The following is a 16,317-nucleotide window of genomic DNA, read 5'->3' on the forward strand; positions in this document are numbered from 1 at the left end:
ACTCAATGGATCTGGGCTCTGCCACAATTCTGATCTCCCTGCCACAATCAGAATTCTGGCCCCTCCAGGAGCGAAATTTCTAGACTCATTGTCTTTGTACTCATCCTTGTTTACTGTTAAAATGCATGGCAACTGAATTCTCATGCCAAAAGGACAATGCTTGGAGTGAAATTGTGATAATACCGTCATGCTACAATTCCAGTTACAAAATATTTTAGCTTGGGAAATAAATATGGGTTAGAGCTTAGCCTCCGAAGAACATCTTTTACTTAGATGCTGAGGAAATGCCACACTAGCTATCATTGTACCTACCCTGAATGAGCTTCTCAAATTAATGCCCAGCATCTTTATCATACCAGACCGAAATTTCAATATCTTCCACTACAGATGGAAAGACACAGGAAAACACTTTGCATGCAGGAATAGACAAGTACTGTTTCAGGCTGCTATTTCCCAATACTCAGTACAGGATTACTGTTTACACACGCCTGCAAGACATGGAAGGACCTGCTGTTTCTGTTCTTCAGTCTACATGTAAGTTCCTTGATATAATACATTCTAACTTTATTTTTATCCCATTCAAATTTTTTTTTAAATCAGTACTTGTGCATATGAAGAATTTAATGAAGCTCACAATAACAGGTTGTGTCAAAGTATTTTTTGGACAGTATGAAGCTCATGCAGATTAAATAATACAACTACAGTATTGAAAATATAATTGGTGTTATGCTAACAGTTTCCACAGTATAGGAAAGTACTTTCCCACCTTCAATAGAGCTCACCAAACATTCAACACATCTAAGTGATCTCTTAAACCAGTCTTTCTTCCCCTGGTTCCTTAGTGAAGCTCCCTTATGAATTCCCTAACTCATCTCCTGAGAGCTGTCCTGACAAGGCACTCTTCCTGCAACATCCTCCCAAAAGGTGGACCTACAATTCATATTTCGGTAATTTCCCAGTTCCCATTAATATCATGGCTGTGATATAAAAGCTGATTTTATGAAATTGTGCCTTCAGCGGGGAACCTCATCCACCAGGAGTGCACGTTTCCCACAATTTTCCATTGTGTTGCTATTTCACCAATGATGCATTCTCCTTTTTCCCTCCTATATTCTCCCCATCTCTCCTGATTGTGATAACTCATGCTGGGTATGCTTCCGGAGTGATGACTGTCCTCTGAGGAAGTGGCCACTCTTGCATGGGCACCATAGCCAAGACCAGTCCTTTGTCATTGGACATCCAAGTGCACAGTTCCTAGCAGGGACCACTGGTAGATTTTCTTTTTGCCTTCCTACTCAGCCAGTTCTGGTTCTTCATTTGTTGCAGTGGCTGAGATCAGCTAACTGAACATAAATCAGGGATTGAACCTTAGACAATCTGGTCTCCATGGCCTTTATACACTGAGCTATTGGGGAGCTCTCACTAAGACTTATAATTGCAAAATTATAATTTAAATCCATTACATTTCTGTTTTGCGTTAAATGACAATCAAGATCTATATTAAGCATTATCCACCTGAGTAGCAGTGAGAACGTTTGAGACAGTTTCTTTCATGTGAGGGTAGATTTTAGTTGTGGAAGTCAGCATGCCCCACTAGTCAATACAAATGATTTCCAGTAAGACTTGGCTCTGTCAATCCCATTTTCCTCAGTCTTTTTTCACATTCATAACCCTGGCATAGCAGTTTGTCCATTGCACTCATGAAGCTCCATTGCTGTCTTTCCCCATTATATTCTGTTTCCACTAAGTAAGCACCCACACAAACAGCTCTTCATATGTTGCAGGATACAGGTCAAAACCACTTCAACCTGTACTTCTGCAGGTTATCAGAAAGGCAGGAGTTCAGTCTGCTGATTCATCATGGAATAAGCTTATAAAATAGGAAATTACATTGCATTTTGGAATTACTAATATTGCTTTATTAGCAGTTGAATACATTACTGGAAAATGTCAGAATGCATAGAGTACTCATAATGTAAACCTTACACCCCTTGTATGGCCTTTTATCCAATGAAATTTTCAGGTTAACCAGAGCTTTCTTACTAAACGATATCACAGCCCGAACCTGCTCTTTCTTCTCCCCTTTAACTCTTTCCAATGGTATCTTGAAAGCAATGAACTAATTTAGCTGCCAGAACGACAAGGATTAATACTTCAGTTAGTTATGAAGCAATATCACATAGCAACAGAAAGCTCTTAAAAAAAAAATGTTAAATGAAAATATTCAGCATTTCAGAGCTAGGTTTACTGGCCTTTCCAAGTAGACTTCATGGAATAATAAATGGAGTTCAAAACTTCCAACCAAATCGGATACTATGCAATGATAAGATTCAGTACCCCAAATTGTCTGACTGAAATCTCTGTTTATTAGATTTTCAAGGTGGCTGCCAAACATGAATGCTGTGAGACAAAAGTGATCTCACGCACTTGTGGAAGTATTAAAGCCCCATACCCACTTATAATGGTCTCCACTAGTATTAGAAAGAAAGTTAGTTTAAGGACTTTTAGAAATCAATAGCATAAAGTAAGAAAAGAAAGACTTGCATTTAAATAGCACCTTTCATGACCTCAGGACATCCCAAAGCACTTTACAGCCAGTGAACTCCTTTTGAAGTGTAGTCACTGTTGTAATGTTCAATGGATAACCATCACCCAAGAGTTAATAAAAATACTAAAGCCTTGAAATTAGTGTTGGCATCAACAGTAGACAAATGCTTTGATGTAGATGAATCTCATGAGTTCACATGAGATTCATCTGCAATTTTATCAGAGGCATTAACCCATTTATTTTGAATGGGGTAGCATCATGACTAAAATAGTAGACTATTGTATGAATATGCTAAACATTCATCTGCTAATATCACCAACAGTCATTTCAATGCCACTGTTAGCATTGAGTTTCTCACATGTAAAATAAAAGAGGAAATGAATAATAGTTTATATTTAGAAGAATAACTTTAGAACATTAAACATTAGAAATAATATCCTAAATTCTACACAGATCTACACTGTCAAAGCATTACAATGCATAGAATATGTAAAATTAGGACATAAATGATGCTGTATTACAGACTGTCATTGTAATGTTATTATTTGCAGCCCATGTTGAGAACTTGTAGTTGGAATTAAGTTAAATGAACTCTTTTTAGTAGAGTTAGGTAAAGCAAGGTTAACTTGCAAATATTACATTTGTACTGCAATTATTAAAGTATAAGCCGTGATTTTTTTTCTTGATGCCAGTACCTCTTCCGACAAGGTCCCCATTTGTTTCGAGTACTGTTCCTGGTGCCTTAAAAGGTAGGATTACTGCTGTTTCAAATTGTATTTCTACGCCAGAGCTACGCTGTTGTTACATCTCCTTGTGCAGGAGCTAGAGGGTGTTAATCTAATGAGTCAATTATAGTACCTTTTGTGGTTGACGCAAAGCAGCTTTGAATGGACATTGATCCTTGGACTTCACACCTGATGCAGTATAACTGCAGATTTGTGTGAAGCCAAGTTTCAAAAGCTTCCAGGTGTCTATCATAGGATGAATATGGATCGAATGTGAGAAATGTCACTTGTTGCAACAGCCACTGAACTTAAAAATAAACACACTTCGGGACAGTGCGAACAAATAAAGTTATGAATTTCTATTTGCTTCAGAAAAATTTGCACTTGTTATGTAATCTCTTGTAATAAGAATAGAAGTTTTAAAACAAAGCCTCAAAAATAAGAAACATTATTTAGAAATTAAAATTAATTTACAGTTAAACCTGTAGCTAATAAAATGGTTACATCAACCACAGCTCATGTTGATGCAGGTCATTCTGCTTTTAAAAAAGGAAAATTATGAGCAGTTTATTCACATTAAATTATTGTCAAAGTTTTCTATGGCCTGCATGTTATTGCCAGCAGTGTAATATCCCCAATGTATTTGTGATTTGGAAATAGTGGGGCAGATTTTCAAAATGCTGCTCGGGTATAAAACTGTCATTGCAGATAGGCTGCCCGTTACAGAAAATGTCCGTTTTCAGTTTTACGCCCGAACGTCAAGTTGAAAATCTACCCCAGTTTTTGTAGCATTAAAGCTGTGTTGAAAGGTGCCTTTCCTTATCTAACCTACAAGGTGGCGCTGTTGCTCTTTGGCCACCATGATTTGATTAATTTAGAAATTTACCTCAATTCCTTTTTCTCAAATAATAGTTGTGCATTTACAATGAATTAGAGAATCATTTGGTGTTGCATAATCAATAGAAATGAATCACTTAGAAAATTAAGGAGCTAGTATCTTTGAAATTCCTTTCAATAAAAACTCATGGTGTGCTGATGTTGCTGTTCTGTAAGCACTCAGGTTACAGGTAATTAAAAACAGCAGCAAACTCTGAGAGATGACATTTTGATGTGCCACATCTAAATATCCTTACGATTGATTGTCCAAATACAACAGACCCTGCTTTCTGACACTCGCCAGCAGATGAAGATTAGGTATAAGTCGATGAGGAAGACCATGCAGCCTATTTTAGTTAAGACCCGACAATGCCCTCAATTGTACTTATCCATTTGTTTCTTAAATAATTCCAGGGTTTTCTTTGCCACTTTTCTTTGCATGAAGAAGAACTTCCTGACATCAGTCCCAAGTTTACTTTTTACTTTTGTCTCCCTTTATCCTAACCCCACACTTTAGTTGAAATAATTTTCTGGTTCTACCTTTTCCATACAAGTTACTGTTATATACTTGAATAAGATAATTTCTTATATGCCTCCATTTGGGGCTGAAAAGCCCAAGTTTCTGCAGTCCTTCTTGACGCCAAGCTCCTCTGAGTAGAGATCTACCTTGTGGCTGTTCTCTGAACCAACTCCAGTGTTTGAATATTTCCATGGTGCTCTGGTCACCAGATCGGCCATAGGACTCAAGATGCCAATTGACCAGAGCACCATACAGCTTTGGCACGTGTTCCTCTGGCCTGTGCTGTACTGTTTTACCAATTGTCCAACATTCTATTTGCTTTGTTGATTGCCGCTCTGCAGAGGTTGGACGTGCTGAATATTGAGTCTTCTAGGTCCCATAGATCTCTTCTAACTAAAGCTTTAGATATTTTGACACCATTCAGAGTGTGTATGTTGTCCATTTTTCCTTCCATTGTTGCAGTACTTTACAATTATCTGCATTAAATTTCATCTGCCACTGTTCCGCCCACTTACATATTTTGTGCAACTTATTTTGTATTTCTTCCTCAGAATCAACAGCCCCATCTAGTTTGGTATCATCTGCAAATATGACCAATTTGTTTCTGAACTCAAGTCATTGATGTTCCAATACTGACCCTTGGTGCACCCCACTCGGCATTTCTTCACCTTCCTCCTACCTTTACACAAATGTTCTAACTAGTACTTGCTGTTTTCTACTCTGCACATGATTTCTTATCCATACCTGAGATTTACTCTGAATCCCCACAGCTTTGAGCTTAATTTGTAGCCTTTCATGTGGAACTTTGTCAAATGCTTTTTGGAATTCAAGGTGCATCACATTATAGGACTTTCCACAGTCCATGTGGGCTGTCACAGGGTGAAATAAGTCAGGATCGGGACCGATGTCCTCGCGGGGGTGTTTGCCAGTGCTGTTGGGGAAGGTTTAAACTAGAATGGCAGGGGGATGGGAACCTGAGCAGGGACACAGAGGAGGGAAACAAGGATAGAAACAAAAGGCAGAAAGGGAAGAAGCAATAGTGGAAGGCAGAGAAAACAAGGGTGAAAAACAAATAGGGCCATAGTGCAAAATAAAACTAAGATGACTAGCAATCTTAAAAAGCCAAGTCTAAAGGCATTGTATCTAAATGCACGGAGCATTCGCAATAAGGTAGATGAATTAACATGCAGATAGATATTAACAGTAATGATATAGTTGCGATTATGGAGACATGGCTGCAGGGTGACCAAGGATGGGAACTGAACATCCAGGGGTATTCAATATTTAGGAAGGTGGGGTAGCGTTGTTAGTAAAGGAGGAAATCAATGCAATAGTGAGGAAGGATATTGGCTCGGAAAATCACAATGTGGAATCTGTATGGGTGGAGCTAAGAAACACCAAGGGGCAGAAAACGTTGGTGGGGGTTGTCTATAGGCCCCCAAACAGTAGTGGAGATGTAGGGGAGGGCATTAAACAGGAAATTAGAGACGCATGCAAAATGGGTACAACTATAATCATGGGTGACTTTAATATAGATATAGATTGGTCAAACCAAATTAGCAATAATATTGTGGGGGAGGAATTCCTGGAGTTTGTACGTGATGGTTTTCTAGACCAATACATTGAGGAACCAACTAGAGAACAGGCGATCCTAGACTGGGTATTGTGCAATGAGAAAGGATTAATTAACAATCTTGTTGTGCAGGGTCCCTTAGGGAAGAGCGACCATAACATGATAGAATTCCTCATTAAGATGGAGAGTGAAGTAGTTGAATCCGAAACTAGGGTCCTGAATTTAAATAAAGGAAATTATGAAAGTATGAGGTGCGAGTTGGCTTTGATAGATTGGGGAACTTTACTAAAAGGGATGATGGTGGATAGGCAATGGCTAATATTTAAAGAACGTGTGCAGGAATTACAACAATTATTCATTCCTGTCTGGCGCAAAAATAAAACAGGAAAGGTGGCTCAACCGTGGCTTACAAAAGAAATTAGGGATAGTATTAGATCCAAAGAGGAGGCATATAAAATTGCCAGAAAAAGCAGCAAGCCTGAGGATTGGGAGCAGTTCAGAATTCAGCAAAGGAGGACAAAGAGATTGAATAAGAGGGGAAAAATAGAGTATGAGAGTAAACTAGCAGGGAACATAAAAACTGACTGTAAAAGCTTCTATAAATATGTCAAGAGAAAAAGATTAGTGAAGACAAATGTAGGTCCCTTACAGTCAGAAATGGGGGAAATTATAATGGGGAACAAAGAAATGGCAGAACAATTAAACACATACTTTGGTTCTGTCTTCACAAAGGAGGACTCAAATAACCTGCCAGAAATGTTAGGGAACCAAGGGTCTAGTGAGAGGGAGGAACTGAAGGAAACCAGTATTAGTAAAAAAAAATAGTGCTAGGGAAATTAATGGGGCTAAAGGCTGACAAATCCCCAGGGCCTGATAATCTACATCCCAGAGGAAGTGGCCCTGGAAATAATGGATGCATTGGTGATCATCTTCCAAAATTCTACAGACTCTGGAACAGTTCCTACAGATTGGAGGGTGGCAAATGTAACCCCACTATTTAAAAAAGGAGGGAGAGAAAAAACAGGGAATTACAGACCAGTCAGCCTAACATCAGTAGTGGGGAAAATGCTAGAGTCTATTATAAAAGATGTGATAACAGAACACTTGGAAAGCATTAACAGGATTGGACAAAGTCAGCATGGGTTTATGAAAGGGAAATCATGCTTAACAAATCTACTGGAGTTTTTTGAGGATGTAACTAGTAGAATAGATAGGGGAGAATCAGTGGATGTGGTGTATTTGGATTTTCAGAAGGCTTTTGATAAGGTCCCACACAAGAGGTTAGTGTGCAAAATTAAATCACATTGGATTGGGGGGAATATACTGGCATGGATTGAGAATTGGTTGACAGACAGGAAACAGAGAGTAGGAATAAACGGGTCTTTTTCCGGGTGGCAGGCAGTGACTAGGGGTTACCGCAGTGATCAGTGCTTGGGCCCCAGCAATTCACAATATATATCAATGATTTGGATGAGGGAACTAAATGTAACATTTCCAAGTTTGCGGACGACACAAAGCTGGGGTGGAATGTGAGCTGTGAGGAGGATGCAAAGAGGCTCCAATGTGATTTAGACAAGTTGGGTGAGTGGGCAAGAACATGGCAGATGCAGTATAACATGGATAAAAGTGAGGTTATCCACTTTGGTTGCGAAAACAGAAAGGCAGATTATTATCTGAATGGTGATAGATTGGGAAAAGGGGAGGTGCAACAAGACCTGGGTGTCCTTGTACACCAGTCACTGAAAGCGAGCATTCAGGTGCAGCAAGCAGTTAGGAAGGTGAATGGTATGTTGGCCTTCATTGCAAGAGGATTTGAGTACAGGAGCAGGAATGTCTTACTGCAGTTACACAGTGCCTTGGTGAGACCACATCTGGAGTATTGTGTGCAGTTTTGGTCTCCTTATCTGAGGAAGGATGTCCTTGCCATGGAGGGAGTGCAACGAAGGTTTACCAGACCGATTCCTGGGATGGCAGGACTGGCGTATGAGGAGAGATTGGGTCGACTAGGCTTATATTCACTATAGTTTAGAAGAATGAGAGGTGATCTCATTGAAACATATAAAATTCTAACAGGACTAGACAGACTAGATGCAAGGAGGATGTTCCCGATGGCTGGGGAGTCCAGAACCAGGGGTCACGGTCTCAGGATACGGGGTATGCCATTTAGAACCGAGATGAGGAGAAATTTCTTCACTCAGAAGGCAGTGGAAGCCAAGTCATTAGATGTATTCAAGAAGGAGATAGATATATTTCTTAATGCTAAAGGGATCAAGGGATATGGGGAAAAAGCGGGAACGCAGTGCTGAGTTATACCATCAGCCATGATCATTTTGAATGGCGGAGCAGACCCGTAGGGCCGAATGGCCTACTCTTGCTCCTATTTTCTATGTTTCTATCTTTCTAGGATATGATAGAATCATAGAATGATACAAAACAGGAGGAGGCCATTCAGCCAATCAAGCCTGTACCGGCTCTTTGGAAGAGCTATCCAATTAGTTCCACACTGAAGCTCTTTTCCCATAGTCCTGCAAATTTTTCCCCTTCAAGATTTGATCCAATTCCCTTTTGAAAGCTGCTATTGAATCTGCTTCTACCACCCTTCCAGGCAGTGCATTCCAGATCATGACAACTCGCTGCGTAAAAAAAAATGTTTCTTCATGTCGCTGCTGGTTCTTTTGCCAATTACTTTAAATCTGTGTCTAGTTGTTACCGACGCTTCTGCCACTGGAAACAGTTTCTCCTTATTTACTCTGTCAAAACCGTTCATGATTTTGAACACCGCTATCAAATCTCCTCATCCTTCTCTGCTCTATGGAGAACAACCCCAGCTTCTCCAGTCTCTCCATGTTACTGAAGTCCCTCATCCCTCGTACCATTCTAGTAAATCTCTTCTGCACCTTCTGTAAGGCCTAGACATCCTTCCTAAGGTGTAGTGCCCAGAATTGGACACAATGGACTCAACTTTAAAACCGAGCCGGGAAGGGGGTGGGGGGGTCAAATTGAGGTCGGGAAACCCATTAGTACGGGTTTCCCGGACGTCCTTATAATTTTGACGTAAGGACATCTTTTTTTTTTGTCGGTTTCTCGTCGGACTGACCGGCCTGTTTAACAGCCTGGTATCAGTCGGACGGGAGAGCAGCCAGGGAGAGGACATGTTCAGGTAAGTCTGCAGGTATGTCTTTGTTTGACTGGATGAGGGGGAGGCATGAGTGGGCACGAGGGCATGGGTTAGCATGGGGGTCATGAATCATCGGGGGTCAGTCATGGTGGGGGGTGTCGGAATCGGGGGTCATCGTGGGGGTCTGTGATCGTTGAGGGGGAGGATCGGGGTCAGAGGTTAGGAATGGGGGGGAGGATCGGTGGTCGGGGGTGGGAGGATCAGAGGGGGGAGGATGTGGGTCGGGGGATCGGAGTCGGGGGGAGAATTGGAGTCGGAGGGGTTCGTGATCAGGGGTTGGGTGTTCACAATTGTGTGTGGGGGGGGGGGAGAGAGAGAGTCTGCGATTGGGGGGTCGGGTGTCCATGATTGCCGTGGGGTGGGGGGTGGTGAGGGGGTCAGTGATTGGGGGTTGGGTGTCTGCGATTGTTGAAGGGTCTATGCGGGTAGGCTTGTTGGGCCTGGGAGAAGCGGGCCTGGGAGCGGCACGCCTTCTCCTCCGCGCCAACAAACTGTGCCTTTCTAGGCTCCCACCTGTTAGTTTCTGGCCTTTTCGTCCCCTTTCACAAGGCGTAAAACAGAAGGCCCGGGAATTCCGGCCCCCCTGGGGTTGAAATCAGGAAGTCGAGAAAAATGGAGGCCTGTAGCCTCTTTGAAAGGTTTTAAGGCCCGACCCTTCTCCTGGGAGCGGATTGGTCGCCCGCCCCTCTTTCCGCCCCGGTGAAAAATGGAAATGGGTGGGTTGGAGGTCGGTTGAGGGAGGGTCTGATATGGTGGCAATTTTCAATGCCCCCTCACCCCCAACCCACCCGTTTTTTACTTTGAAAATTGAGCCCAATATTCCAACGGGGGCCTGACAAGCGTTTTATAATGGATTGGCGTAACTTCCTTGCTTTTGTACTCTATGGCTCTATTTATAAAGCCTAGGACCCCGTATGATTTTTTTTTTTAACATCCTTCTCAACTTGCCCTGCCACCTTTAAACCCCTAGGTCCTTCTGTTCCTGCACCCCCTTTAAATTGTACCATTTAACTTATTATGCCTCTTCTAATTCTTCCTGCCAAAATTAATCACTTCGCACTTCTCTGTGCTAAATGTCACCTGCCATGTGTCTGCCCATTTCACCACTCTGTCCATGTCCTCCTGTAGTCTACTGCTGTCCTCCTCATTGTTTACTACATTTCAGAGTTATGTGTCATTTGCAAATTTTGAAATTATGTCCTGTATACCCAGGTCCAGGTCATTAATGTATATCCAAAAAGTGCAGTGGTCCTAATACCGACCCCTGGGGAACATCACTGTATACTTCCCTGCAGTCTGAAAAACAACCGTTCACCACTACTCTCTGCTTTCTGTCCCTTAGCCAATTTTGTATCCACGCTCTCTCTGTCCCTTTAATCCCATGGGTTTCAATTTTGCTAACAAGTCTATTATGTGGTAGTTTATCAAACGCCTTTTGAAAGTCCATATACACATCAACCACACTACCCTCAACAACCCTCTCCGTTACTTGTCTAAATCCATGTTAGCTGTTGTTGTTGTTCAGATAATTCTCAAGTTTACTTCTATAGTTGATTCCATGATTTTACACAGGGAGAAATAAGACTACTTTTTGCCCTTTTTGAAAATGGGCACCTATTAGCCTGTTTCCAAACTACAGGTACCTCCTGCATGTTCAACTCTCTCAATACTTCAGCAATCTCCTGCCATGTCTGCCTTAGTACTCTGAGATGAATACCATCCATCCCTGCAGTGTTATTTATTTTGAGCCCTTTTAGCCTATCGAGGATTTCCATCTCATTTATATCAAAGCCATTATTTCTACATGGGTTATCGCTACTGCTGCACTTGTGCTGAGGCCTCTGGAAACAGACTCAATCTGCCCCGCAGTTTATAGCTTTCTTGTCACCGTCACACCAACTGAAGCATTATTGAGTTCTAATTGATTTAGTTTGACTTCTTACTGACTTTCATTGTAATTGAACCCTTTACATTAAAGTTGCATTTGAAAATCTATATATATTCTCCAATAAAATGTTTATCTGAAGCAGTGAATAGTGTTCACAGTAGAAAATTGTACACAAAATTTGTATTCCATCCCGATAAACAGTTCTGCATATGGGCATTTTCAAAGTCTTTTTTTATATTGAAATGATGGGGCAGAAATTCCTCAGAATGGCGAACCAACACTGCTCGCCACTCCATAACTTTATACTAACCCACTAACTTACCGTCGTCTTTTCTTCGGGCTCTTCCTCGAATAGGAAGTGGAGAAGAGCCCAGCATCAGTTCAAGCGAAGCTAGGACCCTGGGAGAAGCGAGACGATCAATTTCTCCCCTCGACCAAGCAGATCACAGCGTTTTTGACAAGCTGCGTTCACTGTCTCTGCAGGCTTGAATTGTTAAACCAGGAAGTGAAAGCTACAACATTAAAATCAATGTAAAAACAATTATAGACTGCAAAAGAGAGGGTAAGAAATAATTGAATTAAATAAAAGAGACAGAAGGGAAAAGTTAAAAAAAAAAGTTTTAATTTTAAAATTTTTAATGACCATAAACTATTAAAAGGAGTAATGAGACGCCACATTTTTAAAAGTTAATTTTTAGTTGTTTGGCAATCATTAAGACTTACTGTTAAAAGTTAGTTTAGACCTGTGTTTTTAAGGGTACCTGTTTTGTGGCATAATTAATTACTTTGCAGCTGGGCAGATAAGCAAGTTTGCACTTTTTCAGTGATTTCTCCGATTGCAGCGTGCAATATACCTTTAATTCAAAGCTCTCATATTGCTGGCGAACCAGTAGGAGGAAGTTCCGAATTTCCGCGTTTCACTGTGCATGTGCGAACGCTGGAACTTGTTCCTCCATTTCACCACTAACATCGGAGAGCGTTGTTGAGCTCTCCGTTAATTCAGGAGCGATTTCTGCCCCAATGTGTATATTAACCACAGCAGTAATAGCTATAAGAAAATAGTGCGCTCCGATCCACCAGAATTTTCTCAGGACTCGGCCTTGATCGAAACATTGCCTCATCACCCAGTGTACAAATATTTATTTTGTTCTTTCTGTTATTCTTGTCTTCATTCCTGTCCTGAAGGTATTTCTGCATCAAACATGCAAGAGCAAAGCTCGGGGACTCTTGATTGTCCACCAAGTTGTATTGTCCAATAGTGATGAACTTCCTATATTATGGACGATAACGTGGTTTCCACTGTATAACAATCTCACCATTTCCCATGTAGGATAACAATAACACCCCAACAAATTTAAATACAGATTGTTGAATATTAACAGTGCTATACAAGTGCAAAGTACTCCTGATCAATTAGGTTATCAGCCTTTGCTCAACAGGTTAGTGGGTTCCCACCAGGGGTGTAGCCACCACTCAGGCACCTCAGTAACTTTGTTCCTGTCTTAATTTGCCCACATAAGTTTCCATGCAGAAGTCAAGGTAAGTTAAAGGAAGAAATTGGTGGACAGGAATGTAAAGCAGCCACAGGAGGGAAGGAATGAACTTGGCAGGTGATAGCTATGTTTCTACGTACCTGCTATAAATGGGCACTTTTTAGAGGTAGCTGTTACAAAGGTGTTAGATTCAAATGTGAATTTGGTACTGAGATACATAGAGAACTTTTGAGACAATCAGTGCTAGACTTTCTAGGGCATGGGGAGAAAAGGTCTAAACCAGATCGATTACATAATGAAAGTAACTCACTAAAACATGGTTATGATTTTGCAATACAATGATAAAATATCAACAACTGTGAGCAGACATGCTTGCTATGGGCAGGGAACCTAAGTTTGTCTTCACAATATAATTACTAATGAGGACGGTCATTTCTCCCATCTTAATTCTTCTATCAAGAAAGATCCTAAAGTACCCCATTGTAGTATGATTTGTTTCTTAAATGATTCCAGGGTTTTCGCCTCCACCAATCTGCCCAGAAGTCCATTCTTAGTGTTGATCTTTCTCTGTCTGAGCTCCTTCTTAAGTAAATTTACTTCTTCCATTGTGCCTCTTTTTCTGTTGTTTTCCAGATGCTCTGTTTGTTTACCATAGTTTGGGATTTTTTGCCCTTTGTAATTAACTCCCTCCACCATTTGTTATATTTCTATTTCTCTGTTACACTTTCTGTGTTTTAAAAGTATTTTTCTATGTCTCTGTAACTTTTTGCATTTCCTTATCTCATTCTGTTTATAAGACATTAAGGGGAACAGATAGGGTGGATAGAGAGAAACTATTTCCGCTGGTTGGGGATTTTAGGAGTAGGGGGCACAGTCTAAAAATTAGAGCCAGACCTTTCAGGAGCGAGATTAGAAAACATTTCTACACACAAAGGGTGGTAGAAGTTTGGAACTTTCTTCCGCAAACGGCAATTGATACTAGCTCAATTGCTAAATTTAAATCTGAGATGGATAGCTTTTTGGCAACCAAAGGTATTAAGGGATATGGGCCAAAGGCAGGTATATGGGGCTCGATTTTACCAGGCCTGCGGGTTTCCGGCGGGTTGGGTTTCGGGAGCATGGTCAACACGCTCGGTGAAATTAGTGGGTTGCCCGCGCGATCGTAGCAGGCAACACACTAATAGGAATCAATTACCTGCTCCTCCGGGGTCCACGCTGCTGGTCTGCGCGTCAGGCGGGCTGCGCATGCACAGTACGATCTGTCAGCTGGAGGCTCTCTAGTTAAAGGGGCAGTCCTCCACTGACAGATGCTGCAACCAATGGAACAAATTTCAGCATGGAGCAGCCCAGGGGGAAGGCTGCTCCCAGTTTAATGATGCCTCACCCCAGGTATCATCAGATGGGGTGAGGAGGAGGGCGAAGACAGAGATCTTCCACCTGGCGGGCAGGAGGAAGCGGCCAGCCTCTGCCACCAAGAAGGCCTGGCTCGAGGTGGCAGAGGGGGTCACCTGCGCAACCAACATATCGCCCACCTGCATACAGTGCAGGAGGCGCTGCAATGACCTCAGTAGGTCAGCCACAGTGAGAACACGAAGTCTTTCCCCTACACTCCATCTGCCACAACACTGCCCCAACCCCACATCTCCTTCGGCACTGCCAACACTACTCTGTCACATCACCCCTCATACCCACTCAAACCCCATCCTCATCTTACCTCCACCTACTCACCTCGCCAGTACTCATCCTGCCACTAACACGCGACCCAATCCTCATACAATCTCATGGCTCTATCCCATACTCACCCTCTCGTGCATCTCCCTCACGGCCAGCCTCACTCAACCTGCCACCACCTGTGCTGCAGCCACAGGGCATGCATCACATATGTGCAGTAGGCAGCGTAAGGCAAATGTTTCGTGAGCATGAAGGGGGTGCACAAGGGTGTCGGAGGGTTTGCCATGGGTGTTACCTATATTGAATTTCAGAGCAACAAACATCACACATTATATTGGCACCACCACTGCCATGTCTCCTGTCTGTTGTGTCCAATAATACCCGCTCATGGGTATCACTATGAGGACCCACCACTGATGCCACCCATCGTGTTACTGCAGAGTAGGTGCAGGTGTATTTGCAGGGCTCGTCCGCGCAGACGACTGAGAGACATCGGCGGTGTAGCCGGCTGCACCCTGGAAGGATGCGGAGGAGAAGTTGTGGAGGGCAGTGGTGACTTTGACAGCGACAGGTAAGCAGTTGGTGCTGGGGCCAGCCAGGAGCCGCTCGGCAAGAAAGAGCCTGCAGACCTCCACGACTACATGTCGAGCGAATCAGCGCCTCCGTGTGCACTGCTGCTCGGAGAGGTCCGGGGAGCTGCGCCTCGGTCTGTGGACCATGTGGCGAGGGTAGTGCCCTCTGCGATGCGTCTCTCTCTGCGGTAGCCCTCCCTCCTGCTGTGCAGGTGGGCGTGCAACAACCCCGTGTTGGGGGGCTCCACGTCTCTGCGGCGGACAGCGTGGACTGCGAGGCTGCTGGGGCTGGTCATGCTGTTCGTCCTCCGAGGGTGTCCACGCACCACCCATCTGGCAGGTGTTGGTCTGAGGGGTTGTGCAGGGTAGGTGGGTGGTTCCTCGGACTGGGGCTGCGGTTTCGTGTCGGTCTGTCCTCTGGCTTGGCGGGAGGTGGTGGAGGGCAGGGGTTGCCCTATGTGACGCGGTGGCCTCCTGCGTGGGTGAGGCCTCTCCCCCGTGGGGTGCACCTTGGCACCTGCCACAGGCTGCTGGCTGCAACACGCCTGGTTGGAGAGAGACTGTTTCCCCCAGTGTGGGAAACACGCTGCGATGCAGGTGAAATCGCACACTTCCTCTTTTGACAGCTGATTCAGCTCATTAACTGACCTCAACAAGCAAGGTAAGTACTCTCAAGTGGAACCCCGCTGGCTTTAATTGCCTGCGGGATTCCCACCAGCGGGGGCCACGCACGCAGCCCCGCACGTCGTCGGGGAACCCGGAAGTGGTCGGGATCGCGGCGCGACCCGGTCACGTGACCTCATATCGGGATTTTCGGGGCCCCCCCGCAGGAAACCCGACCCTTAAAATCGAGCCCATGGAGTTAGATCACAGATCAGCCATGATCTTATCAAATGGCGGAGCAGGCACAAGGGGCTGAATGGCCTACTCCTGTTCCTATGTTCCTATGCATATCTTTTTGTGTCACTTGTTTTTGATGTTTTTCTGCAGTTTCACCACTGTTGGTTTAAATTTTCAGTTTTCCTCACTGTGTCTGGGCTCCTGTTTCTGACTTTTCAGTGTGAAATCAATGGATTTTGTGTTGTATATGTTTGCCAGGGAGGAGGAGGGGAGTGGTAAAACATTTATTTTGGGAAAATTTGGTTTAAACAGGATGTAACTGTTTATATGAAGTCTGCACTGTGAAAACTCTCCAAAGTAATTTTTCATGTTAAAATGATGGCAGACTGATTGCCTACTTGTCATTGCTGTTATTTTAGTTCATTACTATAGA

At 43.2% G+C, this 16,317-nt stretch overlaps 1 protein-coding gene across 2 annotated transcripts in view; it reads left to right on the top strand.

Moving 5' to 3' along the window:
* LOC137335248 (collagen alpha-1(XIV) chain-like) overlaps nucleotides 1–16,317 on the top strand; it is a 118,709-nt gene that overhangs the window by 68,390 nt on the left and 34,002 nt on the right. For both annotated transcript variants that reach the window (XM_068000517.1, XM_068000516.1), the window contains exons 24-25: nucleotides 388–534; nucleotides 3,241–3,297. In XM_068000517.1, coding sequence (XP_067856618.1) covers nucleotides 388–534; nucleotides 3,241–3,297 — 204 coding nt within the window. The remainder of the gene's footprint in view (nucleotides 1–387; nucleotides 535–3,240; nucleotides 3,298–16,317) is intronic.

This window comes from Heptranchias perlo, chromosome 19 (assembly GCF_035084215.1).
Source record: "Heptranchias perlo isolate sHepPer1 chromosome 19, sHepPer1.hap1, whole genome shotgun sequence".
NCBI lineage: Eukaryota > Metazoa > Chordata > Chondrichthyes > Hexanchiformes > Hexanchidae > Heptranchias > Heptranchias perlo.